General features: G+C 34.2%; 4 protein-coding genes, 1 long non-coding RNA gene and 2 pseudogenes across 5 annotated transcripts; 3 read left to right on the top strand and 4 right to left on the bottom strand.

Moving 5' to 3' along the window:
• Positions 1-980: 980 nt before the first annotated feature.
• LOC120167745 lies at positions 981-22,833 on the bottom strand (annotated as a pseudogene).
• Positions 3,253-4,460, top strand: LOC120167748. Its single transcript, XR_005520070.1, has 3 exons — positions 3,253-3,338; positions 3,427-3,543; positions 4,001-4,460. It is a non-coding gene; the product is annotated as an uncharacterized LOC120167748 (long non-coding RNA).
• On the top strand, positions 6,285-7,158 carry LOC120167743. Its single transcript, XM_039176666.1, has 2 exons — positions 6,285-6,447; positions 6,547-7,158. The coding sequence occupies exons 1-2, from the start codon at positions 6,440-6,442 to the stop codon at positions 7,130-7,132; spliced, it is 594 nt and encodes a 197-aa protein (XP_039032597.1). The 5' UTR covers positions 6,285-6,439; the 3' UTR covers positions 7,133-7,158.
• Positions 7,753-8,418, bottom strand: LOC120167773 (annotated as a pseudogene).
• Positions 11,197-11,953, bottom strand: LOC120167746 (ferredoxin-2, mitochondrial-like). Its single transcript, XM_039176668.1, has one exon. The coding sequence runs from the start codon at positions 11,873-11,875 to the stop codon at positions 11,375-11,377; it is 501 nt and encodes a 166-aa protein (XP_039032599.1). The 5' UTR covers positions 11,876-11,953; the 3' UTR covers positions 11,197-11,374.
• LOC120167741 (poly(A)-specific ribonuclease PARN-like) lies at positions 13,505-16,601 on the bottom strand. The gene is given in 9 exon segments (XM_039176665.1): positions 13,505-14,050; positions 14,053-14,412; positions 14,552-14,767; positions 14,866-14,980; positions 15,063-15,179; positions 15,281-15,393; positions 15,482-15,670; positions 15,871-16,001; positions 16,244-16,601. Coding segments are annotated over 9 exon segments (1,839 nt in total). The 5' UTR covers positions 16,564-16,601; the 3' UTR covers positions 13,505-13,772.
• LOC120167744 lies at positions 17,647-18,928 on the top strand. Its single transcript, XM_039176667.1, has 2 exons — positions 17,647-18,274; positions 18,360-18,928. Exons 1-2 carry the CDS (start codon positions 17,789-17,791, stop codon positions 18,420-18,422), a joined length of 549 nt encoding a protein of 182 aa, XP_039032598.1. The 5' UTR covers positions 17,647-17,788; the 3' UTR covers positions 18,423-18,928.
• Positions 22,834-23,987: the final 1,154 nt, after the last annotated feature.

Genomic DNA, 23,987 nt, shown 5'->3' with positions numbered 1-23,987 from the left:
AGGGACTACTGATATGAGATTTGAACAATCTTCCTGAAACAAAATCCCAAAAGTATTAGAGCACAATAACCCGTATGGCCTAAACCCAGAATAAAGTTCATTTCTTTAGTACCCAACAAAGGTAAAAGACAAAGGAACCATTCATGAAAAAAAAACCCCTCAAATAATAAATTAAAGGAAACCCCTTCTTCCACTAATCATATCTACAATCAAAGTGTTTGTAAAAATTACTGAAAGAGGAGAAACCTCATAAAAAAACAAGCATGTGGACGTCAAATATGAGTTCACAGCAAAAGAAACTAATAATGAGTGCATGAATCTACAGAGAGATATGGAGGGTACCATGAAGAGGAGAGTAAGATTTCGATAAGAGAACAAAGAGGAGTTACTGCCATCGCAGCAACGCATGATAAAGGGAAGCTTCACAATATGCAGTGCCATTTTCGGCTTCGTTAAGTGGTTTTCTAAAGGTTGTTTGCTCTGTTCTGTTCGGACAAGCAGATAAACCTGTTTTAGGCTCACACTTGGCAATTCAATGTACTCAAAGCTTAAAACGGCTTGCCACGGGCGAAAAGACCAGCGAGTAAGATTTTCGGCATACGCTTGGGCTGACAGCCCATCTTGTATTGGCAAGCCAACCCCAACACAAAATTTGGGCCTATTTGCCTAAATATGGTGATACAAACAATTATTATTATTATTATAAATTTGAGGTGAATAGAAGATAGTAGTATTTAAAAATTATCGATCAATTGAAACTGATCGTATATATTATTATATCCGTGGTTTTTCAACCCAATACTTTAAAGAATAATAAAAAAATCTTTTAACCGTTTAATTTATGCAAATAATACTTGAGCATTATTCAGAGATTATTATATTTCAAATCATCATATATCTTATTTATTTTATTATGATAAACATTAGTAATATTTTCAGATCATTATGAATCATATATGTTCACTTGATTGTTATACTATATTTATTTATATATGTAAACTTAATCATGATATTTTGTTAAACAAGTTATACGACAATGGTCTTATATAAGTTAACATGTTTAAGTTTATCTGTAACACACGTACATCATGCAAACATCAATAACATTTTAAATTATTCCTTAAATTATTTTACCCTATAATTTTAAATTATTTTTTTAATCTCAAAATGTTTTAAATTCAACTGTATTTATATAATTTTTTTTTTGAATTTTTAAGTTTTATATTTAGATGATGTAATTCAAATTTTTAAGATTAGATTATATATTATGGGCTTTTAACTTTTACATTTTTAGTGTGATTTTTTAAAATAACAAACCGGGAAATATAACATAAATATGAGTCGGGTATACGCGATTTAAAAATGTGAATACCCAACCTACGAGTACCCAAATTTTACACATCGAAATACAGACCGACTAGTTTAATACTAAAAAATAATATTTAATAAGGTATATATATATATATATATATATTCGATAATGAACACTCCCATCCTGTGTCACTGTCACATGCACAATGACTCCCGACCACCAACCAGCACCGCCACACCCACGAAAACGACCTTTTAAATTTTACCGTCGTCTCTCATTGTGCGTATCTTTCACGCGCCAGAGTAGAATCGGGTACGGTGAACAGTGAAATAGATCTATTTTGGCCTTGTACTTTTTTGCTTATATGTTTGTCAACATGTCAACACGGACGCCGTTGGATCAAATTCACACGTATCTTGATGCCCGATTAACCAGACAAAGAGGCGGATTTCGAAACGGTACCTTCAATATTATCACTTAATCTTTGTTAGTGTCGTATATATATGTATAGTAGTTTTTTTCATGGGATTGAAATTTCTTTTATTTTTTTTCTGAAGAAATTTCTGCTACTTTGCAGTCTTTTCATCAACAAGTTGTTTTCTTAGTACTATGCAGCCTTTAGTGGGCAAGTAGGTGCTTCCTGCTTCATCTTAGTGTTTTAGTATGGATTTTGAATGTTTTTCCTGGTTCATGAATTGGGTTTTGGATCTGGGAATTAGGTTCAAAGTTATATTATTTATAAATGCTTTCTGAACTTGGTTCTTTTATTTTCTTTTATATTCTCCGTGATTTTAAGGGTAGGGTTTGTTCTGCTCTAAAAGTTTTAGCATATTGTAAGCCCTTGTTTGTGCTTTGAATTATTTTACCTTGCCCTTGTGTATCTGCTTATAAATGTTGATACTTGTTCTACTTTGGGCTAGGATCTTGGTTAAGAAACATGGAGAAAACATAAAGACTAGTAAATTTTGGTTTGTGTTACATGCTGTTTGAGTTTTAACAGTAGAAGTAGTTGAATAAACCCTTGATTTGTTTACCTTTCATATATCTTCTTTAAGTTTTTACTTAGCAAATTCAGCTGTTCACTGTAGTCTCAAAGTCATGTAGATTTTTATCATTGGTCATTTCTTTTTAATTTTAAAAAATGGCAACCTTGAATGTTGACAAGTCTTTTAAACACTTTTCTTTAGTCCTTAAATCTGTTATAGCTCATGCCAGCCTTTATAATATGCTTGATTACCTATAAAAGTCCCACTTCTCAAGCTTGTCCTGGGAGACACCAGAATCTGGGGTGAGTTTTTGGTGAACAACTAGTTGCATTTATAACGAGAATTATAGTTTTGGTTGTAATTTGTAAGGGACTAAGGGTTTTACAAGAAAAATCTCTTGATCGGCTCATCAATTCTTGGTGTTGTGCTACTAAAATTCTTTTCCGTTTATGATTGCGTAAGTGATTATGTTTTATGGACATGTACTATGTATCTTGTCATGAACTATAAGCTGTTGACTATATGTTTTTAATCATCTGAAGTACAAGTTCATTTGTGTTGAAAGGAACTTCCATAGTAGACAATGCACTTCTAGGTATCCTTTGTCTTCGGTATTATATTCATAGCATCATAACTATCTCTATAGAGATCTTATTGGAGACGTTAAAAGAAATCTTATTGGATGTCATAACTATCTTTATAGAGATTTTGTGCATAAAGGAGAATGTAGCTTTAAATTGTTCTTGCATGTATTTACATGATTTCTTTGGCATTTATGTTATATTTCTTGGGATCGTTTCGATAACCATCGATTTAGAGCATAAGTTATTTTGCAATATATTTCCTATTATGTTAGAATTTTATTTTCAGATTTCAGTTTTGTACCTCACACATCATTTGACAATGAGAGAGAGCGCCCGTTCCCATTCATGTGAGGGCATGGATGTGAACAAGCGTGCTCTCTGTCATGCCATATATGATTTGTGCAAAGCTGTCATTTTCGGGTATCTATCTTTGTTGTTGCAACAGCTGGGGCAAGGGTAAGCAACTTCTTTCAGTAATATTTTTGCTTTCATCACATGGAAAATTCAATACAAGAAACATTTTTTTTTGCTTTCATTCATTCAGAATTAAGTGCAAGGAAAACCTTAAATTTATTTTCTGGTGCCAATAAGACAGCAGATACGGGAGGAGCTGCAAATGCTAGGATTCAAACCCTAAATCTTCTGATGTCACATATAAAAGGTGATTATATCAACTAGAATTAGGGTTTTGGGTTCATGCATTAAATATTTGTTTCATAGGTTATTTAACCTTGACACCGGTATAAAAAATCCGTTTCCAAAGTGTATTGAATTTGTCACAAAGGAGATAGTTTCTATTCCTTTATTAAACGTGACACAAGTATGATAAAAACGTGAAGATAAATCTTATCAGTATATTTTAACATTATTAAACCCTAAAATCGATTTCCGAAGCTGTTTTACTGCAATGCTGCTGCATCAGTGCATTGAACAATGTATTGAAGCTGGCACTTATTCTCCTATAAAATACTCTAATAAGAAATCTCATTTGTATTTGATCTGATAAGAAATTTGCAATATTGCAACCAAAGTGACTCTCATCATAACTGGCACCATTGTTGCACCACATGCAATTCTTCAAATATTGTTGTGTTCGTGTTCTGATGCAAAATCAACAGGATGCAGAATGTGTCTGACATTTCATCATAAAGTGGAGGAGAGGAGGAGAAAAGTGAAGTGCCAATCCATATTTTCTCAGGTTTGAACTATACATCTACGCCCTTGGCCCTTTTCAACTATTCCCTTTGATATCCGTGTTTGGAATACACGAATTCTCTTGAAACCATTAACCTCTAGTTTGTTTGAGTTGAAGTTGTGTGACTGTGACAGTAATTGGAGAGGAAGATGCAATTGATATGTGGTACAGGTTGAAAGTGGCAACTAGGATGAAGCTATGACTATTGAAGAAGCGTAATTATGACAAAAGAATGAACTTGAGAAAAATTATTGTATTTAATATGAATATAAATAATATTCTAAAAACAAAACTAACTTTATCAAACAAAACATATTTTAAATATGAACAATTGTGAATGCTTTGTTTCATGTAGGCATGTATGGTGAAATTTGTTTTGTGCTAATTGCTGTCTTCCTCATCTTTTTCTCTGTTTATTCACTACAAGTACAATCACAGATACTGTTAGCACTAATTGCCTTTAAATCTATGTTGACTCTTCATTTTTCTTGAAGTATTCATATCGGAACATTTTCGGGCATGGTAGGGCCGATGTGGAACAGCCAAGAACCTCCAAGGAAAAACATAGAACAATAGAATATATCTCCGTCGTAACATACTCGTATTTGACATACACTTACAATCGAACTTATCTAGCATGTAATGAAGGGCTGGTTGATCCGTTGATTTGATTTTACTGTTTTCCCTTAGTTTCCAACATGTTTAAGAGGTTTTTTCGTGTGGAATTTGTTAATTTCCCTTTGGTTGGTGTAGGACATGGATAAACTCAATTTTCAAAGCCTTTCAAGCATGCATATTTAGATGAATCATATCTGAAACTGGTGTTCAAATATGTGCTGGTGACAGGAAATGGAGTCTGATTATCATAATTGGAAATGGAGTCTGATTATCATAATTGGAAATGGAGAACGAGTATGGGGTTTGAGCTTCAGCAGCTGTTGTGGTTTGCTAGGATTTTTAACCTACCAAATTCTAACCAATTCCCACTTCAACGAAACCATTGATTTAAACCCTAACCCTAGTTTGTTAATATTCAAAGTCACCAAACTATATTTTTCTAAACCTTGATATTGAATTTGTCATGGATTGTACTCAGATGAATTGCCGGCACTAAACCTTGAAGCTTGTGTAAAACCCATAGTAAATGTGAATGCATTACGAGAGCGGGATTTTATTTTATTTGAATAGTTTGAAGTGATTACATGATAACGTGCGTTCACTCTGTAAAAACAATTGTTCAAACTTAATCTCAAGGAATAACAATATTTCCTTTAACTATCGAGGTCAGTGGGTTCGGAATTTTCTTATTGTGGTTATAGGGCAATACAAAAGTTGTAGGTATTAACAAGAAAATGCTATATATACACGTGAAACAGAATTGTTAGTAATTCCAGTATAATCATCACGGCTCACAGACCTTATCATTATAAGGGAAAATATTCCTCATCAAATTCCTTTTAGATCCCACAGGCCACAGGTTTCTCATTCCCACTCTTCTTTTCATAACCTTTTCTCCTTAGCGAACTCGAACATCCCACTTTCTATCCTTAACAATACTTAACTAACAACTTTATCCAACAATTGTGTTAAAACAAGGAGAGAAAAAGAGGGTAAGAAGAGAAAAAAGATGAAGAAAATGACAAAAAATACATAAATTGGGTGTTTATATAATTCTTTAGAACGACGCCGGTTTAAACATTAATAGCCATAATAAAATGATGTTTTAGTCACTTTTTGTGATAAAAAATGTGTTCATATCATCATGTCGTTTAGACTTTAACGATTTAGTGTTTACGTTGTAAAAAAAATTTACTGATATAAGTGAATCGATAATCAATTTAAATTATATTATAACTATGTTAATTTGTTATTACGCATAATTAAATAATAAAAAATTAGATTAATGAATAATTATTTTTTAAGAACTTGATTACGTAATATAATTTAAATAATAATGATATCAGAAATCATTTCTAATTCGCGCGTTGCTTCATCTATACAAGTTGCCTGAAGCGGCCAGGAAATTTAAGTAATTTGCGTTAGGACAACATTTTTGGTACCCAAAATTGACCCATGTCTTTACTTACAAAATGCAATAACACCAGGGGCTTTATTGTCATTCCACGTTATACTCAAAGACAATGATTTGATTAATTTAAAAAAAAAATTAAAGTTGAAACAAACTCACAAGCTTTTTCCCATGTCAAAGTTTCAATCTTTATTAGAAACAAATAATTGCGAATTATATATAAAAATAAGAACAAAACCCTACAATCAAATTGGAGTTGATCTAGTTTTGCTCTTCTGTACCAGGAAGCATTGTCTTTGAAGAAGCACGATCGAAGCTCGCAAGATTTCATTAATGGATGAGTAAAGTTTCTTTCTTTTTCTCTTTCTTTAGTTAGAAACTTTGGGTTTTTTTTATTTCAAGATCTCCCCCATTGAAAAAAAAAATAGTTTCTTTCTCAGATCTGAGCCGTACCCAAAGGACTATGACACCGGCAACGGCAACCCCAGGAGACTGACATCAACTTCTTCGTCTTCTTCGTCCACAACAAGCGTTCACGTCACCGCCTTGGACGGCCTAGTCAACGTTAACTCCCTTTTCACAATCGCTGTCTTCGTGGGTCTTTCTTTGACTACCCCAGGCCAGCGCAGTCTCGAGAATCGAGCCCCCTGCGACGCCGGCATTGACGTTGCTAAAAAGCTCTTGGTCTTCGAGGTCGTCTCCTTCAGCTTCTTCCTTTTCTCCTCGCTGGTAGCTCAGGGCTTGAAGCTCGCCATCAATTTGTTGAACAGCAAAGACGTGGACGAAGCTTTCAGAGCCCACATTAACCTAAAAGTTTTGAGGTTCGGGATGATGGGCTCCGCCGTGGGGTCCGTCATGGGGTGCTTGTTTCTGATGCTTTCGATGGTGAACGTGATCGAGATACGGCTGGGGATGTTGTCTTGTGGCAGTAAGTCCGCCATTCATTCGGTGGCGGCTTTGGTTACTCTGGTTTCTTCTGCCCTCTTGGTTTACATTTCCACTGCTGTTTATGCTTTCTTGCATTGAATGATGAAAACACACTTTGGTGGCTATTATTTTGTTGAGTTATGTTGGCCTAAAGTAAGAATTATAAGAATCCAATATGCATTTAATTTCAATATTGACTAGTTGGTTGCTGTTTCCTAATAATGATTTTGGCCCTACGAGTTTAGTAAGAATTGTTGTACACTTGCTTTGAATCAGAGTAATATATGCACAAGGCGAGGGATGAAATAAGTCAAAAATGGTTTTGGGTTTAAGGAAATGATATCTTGTAAGGAATGATTTGCTTGCCTTATCAACCTGACTGGTTGCAACTTGCAAATTATAACGTACAAGTCTTCCTCATCATATATTGTTCCTAACTTTGTCCATATGTATACAAGTATGAATAAATGTTGTTTGGTCATTCAAGTGACCAAAATTTTGGATACACATTCTACCAAAAATTGAGAAGTTTTTGTTCGAGTTTGAATTTTAATATTTTGATAAAATAAATAAATTTAAAAATATTTTTAGACTTAATTAATATTTTCAAAAAATCGTCTTAGCATAATGTTGTGATGAGATAACAAATTATTTATGTTCTTAGCATAATAATAATTTATAAAACACGTGATATTTTCTCAAATTTTTTTATAAACCTATCAGCTAGAAAAACTTAATGCGGCAAATCCACCACCTTTCATCATTTGCTTGAACCTCCTTGAAATTCACCATTCCATCTCCATCCACGTCCACTTTCATTATCATTTTCTTGCAATCTTCTATACTTCTCCCTTGCTTCAACCCCAACGATGATAGAACCGATCTCAACTCCTCCACCGTGATGAATCCATCTCCGTTTTGATCGAACACGTTGAATGCCTCTTTCATGTCCTCTTCCTCGTCTCTCTCGTCCATTATCGTCTGATACAAAGCTCCGAATTCGTCGATGTCTACGAAACCGTCTCCGTTCACGTCGATCTTATCGACCATCTGGTTTAATTCCTTATCCTCGATAAAAATTCCCAAATTTACTAATGAATCGCTAAGCTCCTTTTTTGTGATCTTGCCGTCTCCATTCTTATCGAACATTTGAAACATACGTCGAAGTTCAGCCGGATCTGGTCCTTCTTCCATGTAAGAGTAAATTTTGATTTAAAAGGGAAAAATTGCAAGTTTGTAGCAAAAATTGAAATGAGAGATGGGAAAGTTGATTATTAACAAGGAAAATTCGAAGGGATTAAATGATTGACAAATAATGATATGAACAGAAAGAATAATAAGTTGGCAATAGAGGAAAAAGAAAGGGGATTTTAAGCATTCAAACTCCACACTAAAAATGTAAAAGAATGTTGAATCAAAATTAATTAATGGTTATTACTTTAGATCTAAAATTAGATTTTTTGTGGAGTAAATTCGTTGTTTATCGGTTAACATTCTAACGGAATATGATAGTATTTACTATATATAATTATTTTTTTAAGTAATTACCGGTATCCGATCTATTAACCAATTAATCCAGATCGGGTATTATAGAGGCGATGACAACCCTCCTAACCCAGTTTACTCCATTCACAAACACCATGATTTGAACCCCTGACATTGCTTAATGAATTTATATCATTCCACTAGACAAATTAGTTCATAATATATAACTATTTTTTTTTATAAATATATTACATTACAACTTAAGAATAAAATAATAATACAATTGGTGATCCAAAATCTAAAATGAAATTATCCAACTTAAAATCACTACAAACATGTATTTGTATTATTATTTAAATAATAAAATGATAAAATTATAATATTTTTGTTGGCAATACAAAAATCTCATATTAAATAAGAATAGTTTAACGTGATTCAATTTGTTTAATACGTATCTCTTTAGACATGATCCTCCTAATAAAATATATTCTATCACTATTATTTCCATCACTAGATATATAATACGATCATTAAAATAATATTTTCCCCATCATTTTGCCTCAATTTGAGTTTAGAATTGAAGTTGATATCGCTTACGGTTTATGCTACAATATCATCTCAGTTTTACGTGAAAAACTCCTTATTTTTTGTGTTTTTTTTTTCGAACATCGAATTTCACCAGGGAAAAAAATACTTTCCAAATTATATTCCTATTTACCGAGAAGATCAATATTGACTGATTTCCACTTTGATATTTGTGTGTACAAAGATTAAGAGCTATGTTAATCTCAGGAGCAATATCGATTTTAACAATTAGAACAATCTCTGAATGCATGTCCTCTTCCTCGTCTCTCTCAGCAGACACACAAGTACTAGTAAGAATGTCAAGATTCAGAGCATCAACTAGTGATGTACACATCAACCAAGCACAGTATAAGAGTTTGGGTGAAAACAAGGTCAAGGTAACTCTGTCCCATATTTTTGAAGGAGAAAACAACTCAAGGACAATGTTGAAGGCGTATATCTTCTGTTAATGCAAAATTATCTCCATGCATAATTAATTGACACATCAAAAATATCAGGAGAACATCAGAAATCAGAAAATGGGTTAACTTGCGTGGTGAAGGCATCGCCTAGTCAACAATCTAAATGACCAATATAATTACTGAATATAAGAGACAACAACGACATTATCATGTACTATGAATGCATTTCAGCGATTTCGTTATTGTAAACAAAGCTTTCTAGAACCGAGTTATGCTGAGCTGCAGAATTATATGCACAAGTTTCACACTTTTTACTTCTCATAAAATGCATCCAGCAAGCCATTGAGTGAGAGACATTTCTAATTCCAAACCATTTTTGTCTAAGAAAAACATTTCCTTTTCCCCCATTATTCTTATCTAGTATAAGATTGAACCATATATTGTAGTCCAAGCTAGCACACTAGATCGTAACAATACTGAAGATTATGACTTTAACATTGTCATCATGTAATGAAATGCATGTAAAGGTCCACTTGAGAAGAAAGGTACATACAAAAACCCAAGTCTAATTTGGAGATAAAGTTAGTATAGAATTTAATGCTATGTTTGGTTAGTAGGTACTAACACAGGGGAAAACTTAATTATTGCTATGAGCTTTAAAATAGTTTACCATAAGAAAAATAAGAACTAATATAAATCTAAGCTTGAAATTAGAAAGATGAGCAAAAACTCAAGTAAAAAATAATACATATTCAAAATAAGCAATATTTATTCCTTCTCTTTGTTCAAACTAAGTCATGTGGGTGGCTAAAAATTACCAAATGAAAGTTTGTTGCTAACTTATGTACTAAAACATGAAGAATAAATAACACTCCTACCGAATGTAGCATAAAAGGTTTATTTAGGGACACAGTATAACATTTAAAAGGGAAAAGAATGACTCCCACTAAATGTACTACAGAATTTAACCTAATGTAACTCTAAAAAATCATTCACTTCACTGGAAATAGAAAATTCATATCAGGAACATGTACAAAGACTGAACTGGAATCAAAATGCATCTAAAATGATGGGTTTTAACTTATGTAGGAACTTTGTTTGTTTCTTAGCTATCTTATTATGAACCCATCAGATATAATTCTTCTCTTCCCTGTACTTATGAGGCCTAAATTAATTGCAAACGGCTTATGACCAAAGATAAGGTGAACTACTTGATGGAGTAGATCATTCTTATGTTCCTCAGAAATCCGATAGTGAATCAAGTGAATCAAAATGCAATTACTCTGACGTGGCCGTCATCGTGCAAGCTAAAGAAATTCATAAAATCCATTTGATTTGTTAAGCTGTACATGATAACACTCCCTTCACCCATAAATCATCGGACTATGTCAATTATGCATAAACAAAAGTTTGCCAAGGAATTAAAGATCACTACTTTAACAAAAAAGAAAGATCAAATGTACCTCCTCAAATTAACAAATCTGAAACCGTCAAAAGAAATAATCGGATGTTCTTTATTTGATACAGCTCTAATAATCTAACGTAGACCTAACATTTAATACTTGAAAAAAAAACATCTCACATTCATTTGAATCCCAGTTTTCAGTAATTACCTCGGAAAGGGCTCATACGGTTCAAAATTTTCTAGCAATTCAATAAAGCATGGCAATGAAGAAATTGCAAAATAGCATAAAAAACCATAAAATATCTTGCATTTAGATTCCAACGCACCCTAATAACATTGAGCTGCAATGCACAAATCAGAAATAAAATTTGTTTATTTCAAAGTAACAAAATCATTATTACTTCCACAAAAACAACAGAAATGCACTAAAAATTCCCTCATTCGTCTTGTTTTTCCTATAAATAATTATGGGATATCCCAGGGCTTCTGCTCAGGGACAGCGACGACCATACCTTGGAGCTGAGGCGTAAGCACGACCTGACATCCAAGCCTGGAATGCTTGTTCAAGATACGACCCCTCGAATTCCTCACCAACACATATTCCTCATCATAGGTACGCGGCGGAAGCCTCTCGAGCCACTCCTGGGCGATGTTGACCTCGCATTCGGCGGAGCAAGCGTCGATCTCCTCGAGGCGGTGAGAGGCGGGGTCGATCAGCCCGCAGTTAGTCAAGGCACGAAGTAAGGTATGGCCCGCTAGACCCACAACCTCACGCTTCTGGCCTTCAGGGTCGATGGCGAAGAGCTTGACAATGGCGAAGAGCTTGACGATCCGGTCAGCAACTTTTTTGGAGGAGGAGGAGGAAGGGGAGGTTAAGGTGGCGGAGGATCGGGTGAGGATTTGGGAGGAGAGTGAGGGGAGACGGTGGATTTGGGAGGTGAGTTTTTGGAGCGTCGAAATCGCCATTTTGGGGGAAGATGTAGAGAGATTTTGAGAAGTGTTTTTGTTTTCAGCAACTTGGTTGGATTAATCGGATCCCTCCTTTGCTTAGGGTTCCCTTCGGTGCGCAAGCCTGCGATGCCCTACTCATAACCTTGCGTTTTGCATTTTCTCCTTGCCAAAAACATAATAGGGTAAACTAAGTATTAGTCATCTAACTAATCCGGTGGTTCCGTTTTGGTCACTCAAGTTTTTTCCCCAAACTTATACTTGAACTTACATTTTAGTTTTGTTTCGCAGTTTTCGCACAATCTCATAAAAACATCATTTCCTTAACTAACGATATTACTTGGTGGGTTCTAATAAAATTTTATTATTAATAATTATTTAAAATATTATAATATATTAGTTTAATGTAAAAATAAGTACTCAAAATATACCTCAAGTTAACTTTATGTGCCTAGAGAATTTTTTTTGTTAAAAATAAGTACTTAACGTTTTTTTTCATTACATTTTTAGGTGCTTGTTCCGCCATGTTCGTCGTATTTGACTGTTATTTGAGAAGTGCCACTATTATATTTTTTAAAAAAAATTAAAATTTCATAAGTGTGACATGTGTTACTTAATTATCCAATTTAATGAAAATCACTTAAAAGTGTAACATTAAAAACGTTAAACACTTATTTTTAATGAAAAATCCATTAACCACCTAAAATTAACTTTGCGTAATTTAAACTCATATTTTTACATTAAACCTAATATATCAAATCTTATTTACATTAAACCTAATATATTAAATCTTATTATACACAAAAGAATGCTTGTGCAAGACACGGTCACAAAGGAATGGCTACACAAAAAGCTAGCCTATGCTTTCAATTTAGATGATTCACACAATATAGACTATCCCACATAAAACATCTTCAATCCTTGGTTATATTATCACGACATAAAGATCATAAAAGTCGGACCTTACCTACATCATTAAGACAACCATCATAAATCTTCATATTATCACAACATACAAGGCAAACTTCGACTATATCATAAGGGTATTCCCCAGCCAGCCTAACGTCGTTATTGACTACACTATATATCACACTGCAGATCCATAACTCTTGCTTGTTTCAGGATAAATTTCATCAATGGTACCCGAGATTTTGTTTTAATGTAATCCTTTATGAAAAAATAATCACTTTAAAATCCAAATGAAATGGTTCACGAATTAAAATCGATGCAAAACTACATATATAATTGAAACTATGAACAAAACTTATTCCACTATTTATTTATGAATGACACACTGTCGGATCTATTAAGCGATCTCAGTGATAAAATATAATGTTATTTTTCTTAGAGGTTCCGGATTCAAACAACTGCATCTACAGAGTGTGTGTTATCAATAGCTAAGAAAATTTTTGAACGAATACTACATTGTAATCACCTTATACTATTAAAAAAATGAATGATAAACTGTCATTGTAGAAGCCGGTGAACACACACACATATATATATGGAACTTTCCTTTCGTCCAACGTGGAACTTGGGAACAGGGGTGTTCAGTTTCAAAGCTGAAGAAAAACTGGGTTTCTTCCCTCCAAAATTGTAACTTACATTTATCTAAGCCTCAAAAGCAAAACATGCATTTGATTCCAAATATGATAAGTAATCAAAGGTTAGCATAGTATACAAGGAAAACAATACCAAATACAGGACAATCTGGCCCGGATATACTGCTGCAATCCAGGCTAGTGGTCTACAAGAAGATTTTCTGTCTTCTTCAAATAACGGCATCACATACAATCAATGATCACGCCTTGAAGGTTGGCATCAGATTAGTAGCAAGGTTAATATCAACTCTAAGCCTACTACTAAGCTGCTGCAAATACAAATATTATCTCCGAGCACTGAAAAATTACGTCCCTCATAAATCGTCCAAATTAATAATAAGATCCTTGCACCAGAGAATCTCTGATGGCTTTGTTTCTGGACTACTCTGAGAAAAGTGATCAGGCATTGCAGAGGCTTTGTCTAAGGAACTTGCTAAATCTGTCTCCCATAAACCCAAACTACATGCCCTCTTGTATGTCTCAAAATCTGCTGCCCTTAAGCCTTCTGAGACCAGTTCCCTTAATGATCCACTGATTCCTTCGCTGCTCATTACATCCAGGAAAGCTTGAGATAAATTCGGTTGCAAAAAATCAATACAGCACAGCTCGTATCAATTAAACAAACATCAAAATCTCCAGAGAAAACATCATGCGACCCATGAAGCAGGCTCTTAAGCATTCCGGCAGACAACATATCCCTAAATCCCCACAAGAAAACTAGATCCTTGCAGTCTACTTTTCTTGGGCTATTTGTCCGAATTCTGATACCTCCATCAAGTGATCCTTCGCAACTTCCAGAAGATGATCTGAAGTCATTTGCATACCCATCAAGGAGAGAAGTAATATTTCCCTCTCTAACACCGGGAGTGACCTTCAGTACAGAGCACAATTTTGCAAACAAATAACATATTCTCACGACAGTTTGCCCGTGAATCTTGCTTTCATCTGACAAAGCTAAAAAATACAACATGATGCACAAAAGACATAAATGTGAAGCATGGACAATAACATAGTGATACATAACCAAGTAGACAAGAATGAAAGTAGGAATTCATGAAAAGCAGCTGCCTAACATAACTAGAGAGACACTAACCTCCATGAGAAAGTTCCATTTCAATGGGTGCAAAGAAATGATTCTTGAGATAAGATATGGCTGCAGGTATGCTGGTCACGTTTTCTAGAGGACCAATTTCCTTCATCATATGGTTAACATCAAATATATGGGGAAAAACTGATCGTAAAGAATGAAGAAACTCATCCATATTGAGAGGAAGTGGAGATACGAATTTTGAATGAATAACCGAAAAATCTGCAGGACCAAGTTATTGTTTAGGCCAACATTAATCTAAAACATAAACAAGCATGAAATGGTTTAAAGGTAGTGGAATTTTTGCCATAGAGATACACCATTAATGATATTGTGAGAGACGACAGGTTTCTGCGAAGCGGATATCAATTCGATCACTTCTCGAAATCCTCTCATTTTCTTGTTTTGTTCTTCTTCAACATTCTGAAGCTCCTTCTGTTAATCAAGATACCCATTCACAGAGTTTAGAAAGAATCAAACCACTCATTGTGATCAAGGATTGAGAATTATTTGCTACCTCAAAAAGACTCTTGTCTTCTTTTGAACTTGTTAAAACAACACGAATTGCCTGGGTACCTCCACCCTTTGTTGGGATTTTTAAAGCAACAAGGTCATCGGAGAACGCTCTTAACATCTATAAAGCATTAAGAAATTCCAGGATATTAATCACGAAAGAAAAGCCCAAAATTTGCCATTTCTCATAACTGCATGGCATGAGATATCAGGCAAGTCTACCTCTGAAACAAGTTGAACTTGACGTTCACTGCAAACATCTATTGTCATGCTCGGCCTAGAGCCATATAGTTCACCCCCTGAGACAAGTTGTTTCAGTGATTTTATAAGAGTATCTGCCATGAAAAAAGTAAGCACACTGAGCAAATAGGAAATGGTGAAAAATATATTAAATAACCCAATATCTAATACAGCATCATTTACCATCTATCTTTATGTTTGAGGAGTCTGTGCAGGCTTTTTTCCAATGCTTAATACGGGATTTAACCCTTTCTACAAATACCGTATCAGCAACAGTTGGCGGGGAAGAAGAAGGTATGTGATTTACAGCAATTGGATTGCCCATTCGAACTTTTGCTACCAACTCTTGTGCTCTGGATAAGTATGATACACCTATAAAAAAAGCAAAGAAACTCTTTCGGATTAGCTCAAAATTCCGCAGAGAATTTACATCCTAAATATAATTCTTTTGAAATTATGTGGTAATGCACACAATACACTAGTTCTTCACTGAGTGTTGTCACTTCTCACCATGTTCCAAATATCATATCAGTAATGGAAGCGTTCAAAAAGAGAAAGAAATAATATTTTACCATCATATATGCAGGCATTAAAATCGAAACCATGCCGGGCCATAGCTGTCAAATAAGAAGTTTGGCATGAAAAACTGTAGGAAGGCATCCCAATTTTTAGTTCATCTCTTGGGAACAAATGGAAATTATATCTGCAATAACAATTAAAAAAATAAGACCTAAAAAGGAAGAAAAGCAAAAACTTAATAAAGATCAAGTAAAAGCTAATTCTCTGAACCTAAAATTTCAACCCGTAAGGTAAACCTGAAATTTATCATAGCTAAAATTTTAACTTCTAATTATCCAAGTTACCTTCAATTTACCGGAAACTTAAAAAACATTTCTTTTCAAATACGAAATAAATCATCATATAATAAAAAGGTGGAGAACTCACGGGTGGGCAGCGACTTTGGAGCCAGATATGGTAAAGGGGCAGATGGCGAACTGGAGGAGCTGGAAGCGTTCAGCGGCGCGTCGAGCCTTGAGGTAAGCGATTTCCGGCGTGTCAAAGGAGGAGACTCGATTCCAAGAGGCGGAGAAAGAGCCGGTGTTCTGGAGGGAAACGGCGACGAAGTCGGAAGAGGAGAGATGGGACTTGAACTCCTGGAGTGAGTCGTTGAAGTTGGATTTTGTAACCTGCTTTACGCTCCATTGGCGATGGCTGTTTTGGGATATCTTGGTGCAAAATAGGCTTCTCCGTATTAAAACCACCATTTCCACCCTTCAGTATTCGTTTTGATTCGCAGGGGTTTTCGAGCGGTTTTAGTTTCGGACTTGTTAAATAGATTTTCCGTCGGGTCGGGTACCGGTAACATAGCCCATATCTTTGATTACTAAATGGTCACATTTTTGGGTAAACTACATAGTCACTTATGATTATGCAAGTTTCTCTTTCTCACACTAATATTTTAAAATTAATTATTTAATTACTAACATTATCGATTTATAATAAATTGGTCATTAACTAAAATTCATTGCTGGGAGTGACAGAATATTAATGTGGTGCGTTAACCAAATGACATGACAACCTTTTTCCAATGGAGATCGCATTCTATAATGATTGGTCGTTCCCCTCTTTAAAGACCCACAGTCCCTAAAATATTAATATTTCATGTTCATTATTAAGGTGATTAAATGCCTTCTAAGAAGATTGTAGACTTCTCCTAGAAATCAAATAAATCTTACTATCTTCAATCTGGTTATAGAGTTGGTCAACCACAGCATTAAAGCAATACACTTGTATTTCCCTACCATCTGAATCAAGAAGATCAAAAGAGAACTTTATCTTCACCACAAGTATTATCATAGAGCCGAGAGCCTAAGTTCTCCTTTGACTGTTACTCTAGTCTTTATTATCCACTTGTCCTGATATAGATTCAGAGCAAAAATTGAAATTATCCTGTATTGGCTACTGAACCTTTGATACTGTACATTAGAGATGGTTGTTGATATATGGGTATGAATTGGAAGTTAGAGAAGCTAATGGCCAAAGATTATTGAAACCACCACTTCGAACACCAAATACATCAAGGAAAATCAGCTGAGGGATCTGCTTTAGGATAAAAGGTAGTGCATTTGCAGTAGGATTTCTTATCTGTTTAGATTTATTCAAACGAGAACTTTCCTGCCATTGGTTCATTGTAGACAACATGGTGGTTTGATTGATAAAATTAAAAGATTATTGGTCAAAATGAAAAGATAAAATAGTTAAGTGGCCATAGACCCACTTGGCGACCAATAATTGATGTTTATCCTAATACTGTATATACTCAAGCTATCAAGGCTGTCCCCTTCCCCTTCCCCTTCCCCTTCTTCTCCCTTCGCTTCTCTTTTCTCCCAATTATTCCTTAAACCTTAACCCCCTTTCTCTTTCTATTGTACATACCCTTAAAAAGAATTTTCGAGCCTCCAACAAAGGACAGAAGAAAACGAAGGAATTATGATTCCTTTAATCCCTTCCTTACTTCTTCACATTATTTCCATCGTCGTGGTTGTCAACGGCTACAACAATTCTATTTACGATATACTAAAGGACCACGGGCTTCCCATGGGGCTGCTTCCGAAGGGGATAACCCGGTTTGACTTCGACGATACTGGCCGATTCGAGGTTCATTTGGATCAAGCCTGTAATGCCCATTTTGAAAGCGTGTTGCGTTACGACATGAACGTGTCTGGGACTTTGAGTTGCAAAAAGATCGAGGAGTTGTCGGGCATTTCGGCCAAGGAGTTGTTTCTTTGGTTTCAGGTTAAAGGGATCTGGGTCGATGTTCCGAGCTCAGGTGTTATTCATTTTGATGTCGGTCTTGTTTATAAGCAGTATCCCTTATCGATGTTTGAGACTCCAAAGGATTGTATGGTGGTTGGTGATTCTGAGTTCGCTGATTCCATTCGAGATGCCAAGTTTTTAGCTGAAGCAATAGCCAAGGTTCAATTTTTATAATACCTTTACTTTTGATTCATTAATACTTTGTGAAATATAAGCTAATTATGTTTCTTTATACAATTTATAGAGACAATCTGTGAATCTCCGAAATGAAGTTGATCAAGAAAGTTTAGGGAGGAACCAGATGTAGAAAGATGTGCAAAAGAAGGTGTGCAATAGCTCAATCAGCTTTCTATCAAGCTTATTTTGGGGGGCCGCCGTCCCCCTTGTTGTAATTTTGGTCGGGGAGTTTGCTCTAGGTGGTTTTACACATCCATCCTGTGTGATCTGCTTGTCCTTTTTTCCCTCTGTTATATTTACCGCAGAGTCAGTTGATATTCCAACTCCACTTGGCTCATGTCTGCGTACGGGATGGCCGATGAGGAGAAAATGGAAGATTGGGAAAAGGTATTTGTTTGATCGTCACGGTTGGCTTTACCCTATGGAGATGGGAGCATTTGGTTGACAATTTCAGGTGATATAATCTTATGAAAATTTATTCATATGTTAAATTCTCATTGTATTTGAATATAAACATGGTTGTTAAATTGAGTTTCTTTTTGTTGTAATAATAAAAATTAGATTGATGAGACAAGAACGCCTTCATGAATTAATGACGATGCAGAGTTGAATAATCAGTGTCTTGCTTCATTTCCATCATTTATAGCTTGCTTTGTTAACATTGAAAGGCCTTTGTATGCTAGTATATCATGTTTTGGCTCTTTTGTTGATTATTTTCTAATCTTTGGCTTCCCCGACCGTATTGTGTACCGTGAGTTCTATAATTTATAATTATACATCATTTCAGCGATGAGTGATGGAGAGAAATTGGTGGGCTTGAGGACATTATTATCTGATTGTCTTCTGTTTATATAACTTTTCTTTAAGGTACTTGTATTGTTATCTTCAGGTCTAAAACCCAATGGATATGTTTTCATTGTCATAGAGCTTGAACAAGGTTTTTTAAACTCTGTGTAGTGATGGTCGGGGGAGTAAATTTGAGTTTCCTTTTCGTTATATATATATATATATGTATGTATTGCCTTGGTAAGGGTTGTTTTTGCAAAATTAGTGAGAACCGAGAAACTTTCGATAATATCTTCTTTCAGTGCCTAAGTTATTCAATCCAGAATCAATTAACTCACTGGGTACACGATATAGTCAAGTAAGGCTTTCTGCATAATGGATCTTGGTGAGATATTCTGAATCTTTTAAAGTGTGTAATATGCCTTCTCTTCGTCCCCAACCCCCTTGATTTAAAGTCATGGAGATTGTCATATGTAACTGGATACATTCCAGTCTTGTAAGCAGTCATATAACTTGATAGCCAAATGCCAAATTGGATGTACTTATTCTTTGACCTGTTAAGTTTTGTACATGGTTTTCAGAACCGGACCGGTTAGCGAACCGGTCATGTTACCGGTTCACTGGTTCAGCCGGTCGAACCGGTCCGTCCGGTCGGAAGAACCGGACGACGTCATAATTATTTAAAAAATTAAATAAAAATACCAAAAATATTTAATAAAAAATAATTTTTTATATCACAAGTCATATTCAAAACAAGTCATAACATATATAAGTTAAAAATCATAAAATCAAGTGAAACAAAATGATTCAAATTAACTACAACATAATATTTAAGGTAAAACATATTAAATAATAAATATAATTATATAACTATAATTAAAAAATAAATTTGGGGTTAAAAAAATTATAACAAAATGATATTGTTTGTTTTAATTTTTTTTTTAAAAAACAATCTCACATGGCTAAGAAACATAGAAGAGCATCTCAAAAGTCTAAAGAGTAAAAATATGAGAACAAAACAATCTCATATTGCTAAGAAACATAGAAACGCATCACAACTAACTTCTATAAATAATATAGGTAATTTGGCATTCAAAATCATGGATCTTTTTTGTGAGTATTGAGTGAACTATTCTTTCACTTCAATCAAGCTCGAATTTTAGGCTTCAATCGAGCTTTTAATTTTTTTTTTGAGTTCAAGCCTTTTTGAGTTCAAGTTTCAATATTATATTTCGAGTTTGAGTTGAACTTGATAATTTTTAGCTTGTGAGTTTGAGTTGAGTTGAGCTTACTTTTAAAGTTTTCAAGTTCGAGTCGAGCTCAGCAATACTCGAGTTCGACTTGGCTCGTTTAACAAACGACATTGTTTGGTTTAATTTTTTTAAAAATAAACAAAAATCCCGGTTTTTCCCTGTTTTTTTCGGTTTTCAGCCGGTCCGGTTCGAGAGGTTCAGCGGTTCTGGCCGGTTCACTAATAGCGGTTCAACCGGTTTAGATTGAACTGGACTAAGCAATGGTTCCCGGTTGAACCTGTTGAACCGATCGGTCTGGTCCGATTTTCAAAACAGAGGTTTTGTATGTTTCATCCCTGAATATTTGAATTAGATAAAGCCAATGTAAACCACTGTAAATAAGTATTCTATAAATTTTTTTTAAATTAATCACTAGTATCCGATCTACTGACCGACTAATCCAGATAAAGTACTGCAGAGGCGAGGGATTTAGTTCGCTCCATTCGCAAACGTCAGGATTCGAACCCTGACTTTACTTAAGGAATTAATTTTGCCTTGGATGATAACTTATAAAGACTTTTTAAGCAAATTGCAAGACAACACCCTAGAGTTTAAAAAATAACATATAAAAGGATTTTTTTAATAATTTAAAGTGATTATAAAGTAGTATCTGTTGAAAATCTTTCTGAATCATTGATAATGGGCACACACCTACATATACAACTGTTTAAACTCATAACCTCTAAGAAGAACAATACTCATTTTAACTATTGAGATTTCTTAATGGGTTCAACATATAAAAGGATATCGTTTTTCATGAAACTATAATAATAATAATAATAATAGTAAAACCAAATAATGGATTACTCGGATCATAAGTGTACTTATATGGACAAAGATCACTGCATAATTTTATATTGGGTTGAATTTATAAAATTTTAGAGATAAAAATAAATTATTAATACAAAATATAAAAAAAAATATTTGAATTATATAAAAATTAAAAAGAAATTAACCATCCATGTCAACGCCCTCGATCCATCCAATAATACAAATCCTTTTGTTGTTTCTTTTAGTATTATTGGGGGGGGGGAAGTGTAATTTAATTATTTTTTGAAGTTTTAAATCTGTAAATTTTATGTGTGGTTCAATTAAATTACATTAGTCTCACCTTAATATCATAGCTATCTTGATGTACACTCCTGCCATTCTAAGATCTCTTCAACAATATTTCTAAGCTTGAAAGGGAAAGGTTAGAAGATGATATCTGATCAACACATACATTAGAACCCAGAAACAATAACATAATTGAATGGGAGGATTAAATATATCTCTCTTTATATAAATAAACATATGATAAAAGAAAATCCCAGTATTTCGTAGAGTTCTTCCGATTAAAAACTGTGATTATTAATTTAGGACGAACCTAAAAATCTATATTAAGGGAGAAATTTATAAAATATTAGATACAAATTTAAAATTTTTAGGGTAATCGCTCCACCAGCCCCATCGATCCATTGACTATAGTATATCTGCTCTCTACAGAAAATAAAACACTTGCCATCTTAGACAGATCATCTCTGTATATGAATATTGTTCCCTTTCAACAATCCTATGGTTTTTGTATATTTATTCTATATTTATAACACAGATGTAATAATAAATATATATATATATATAATTACTGAAGAGAGTAGAGATTGGCAATTGTTCTCATCACATGTACCTGGGTGGTGAGGCACTTTATGTAATGCGCAGTTTCATCCAACAAGTTGCATAAATCCATGCCTTCACCACCTGGAACAACCTCTCTTAGCTCATCCGCTTGAACAGCCACCCCACCGACAACATGTTCTTCCTTGTTTTCTTTTCCATGGCTGCTCGTTTTTTTCACGACGGCGGCGGAGGTGGTAGTGGTACGGGTCCTGACAGATGATCTTCGTCGGCCGAAAGAGGCTAAACACCGATGGCTTGATCGGGTCCGGAGCCTCCAAAGAGTTGCCTTACTCCAAGTTCTCCTCGACCTAACCGAAAGCCATAGACTTGTCAGCTGCAACCTTGATTCTTCGATAACGTCGGAAGATCTCTATGGGAGAAGATGATGAGAAAGGGTTTCGAGCATTGATTTTCGTCAGGGCACGAAGGAACCTTGTGGTGAACCTGGATTTAAGAGAAGTAGGGTTCAAGAGCTGAGAATCCATGCTACTTTTTTATGTAAAAAAACCAGCTAGGTTGTATAACTAACATTGGTACGAGGGGTTTTCCATTTTTGGATGGATCAAATTCAGAAAGATTTGAAGAGAGATTTTGATTCTCTGACACATAGGGGGCAGGCCAGTTGCTCAGAAATGAACTCTCAAAGAACAAAATCTCATAACTTTTTTACTGACAGATTCTCTGACACGATATCTATAAAGACCAACCAGACAGCAAGAAAGACAGAGATGTTTGTTTGGGCAATTGGATATTTTCAAAGAACAAAAATACAACAAGAGATGGGAGATTGGGAGGTGTAAAGAGGAAGGAGGATAGTTTGGGAGATAAGCATTATTTATTATTATTATTATTCTGATATTTGGTGTTATAATACATAATTGAATTACACGTTTCAGGTTTCGTTTTCAGTTGAGGGTTTAGGAAAAGTGAAGATTGTGGGGCTGGAATAGCCAACTGCCATTTGAACGCACATGCTTCCATTCTTCTCACTTGGATTGTGGGCTCTCTTTGTTTCTTCTTTGGGAGGGGGCACCCTTCTATCTATCTCCTTTTCCATTTCCTTTGTTTTATTTTTTTTGATAAGTAAGCTTTTTCCTTTGTTTTTTTTCACTATACAATTGTTACAAATGTTGAAAGACATCATCATATAAATATTATTAATTTTTTTTATTAAATACTCATTCCAATCTTTATTCTTTTTAAGAGTATTTTAACCTAAACATTTTATTTAAAGATAAAATAATTCATGACTGAATGGAAATCATTAATTTACTAACAATCAACATTTTTTGTTGATGTAGTAAGACACGTGTATCCAATGTTCTGACGTGGCGTGTATCTTGTGTACATGAGTGATGGTGTGATACATATAATGTATCCAAAGTGATATGTGACATATGTCATGTATACCTGAGTGATAATATGAAGTATAACATGTGTATATGACTGATGATGTGACATGTGTTCAAAGTCGTAACATGTTACATGTCTAAAAATGATGATGTAGTACATATCATATATATATATATATATGAGTGATGACATGATATGTGTTGTGTGTCTAAAGTGATAATGTGACACATATAATATTTTATTTATTCGTTAACTATTTTATTTATGGTTAGTGAAAAAATTCGCAAGTCAATTTAGATTAAATATATAAATCTTAAAATAAATAGAAAAATATATTAAAAAATAATATATAAACATATCACGCAGCGGAAGATTTTGACAATAAAATTTGAGGATGTCTGTTTAAATATTCTTAAAAAATTTAAATCTTCCATTAAAACTTTTAATTTTTTTTAGAGAATTTAATTTAATTTTTTAATAAATTTAGATGATTAACTACATTTTTTAAAAAGTTTTGAGAGTTAATGAAATGTTTTGAAAATTTTAAAAGAAGTATTAATTAAAATTATTCAAAAAAAATGTAAACCATAATAAGAATTTATAAAACC

This window comes from Hibiscus syriacus, unplaced genomic scaffold (genome assembly GCF_006381635.1).
Source record: "Hibiscus syriacus cultivar Baekdansim isolate YM2019G1 unplaced genomic scaffold, ASM638163v2 tig00111693_pilon, whole genome shotgun sequence".
Taxonomy (NCBI): Eukaryota; Viridiplantae; Streptophyta; class Magnoliopsida; order Malvales; family Malvaceae; genus Hibiscus; species Hibiscus syriacus.
Note: the sequence above shows the minus strand (reverse complement) of the source record. Positions and strands in the feature narration are given on the sequence as shown.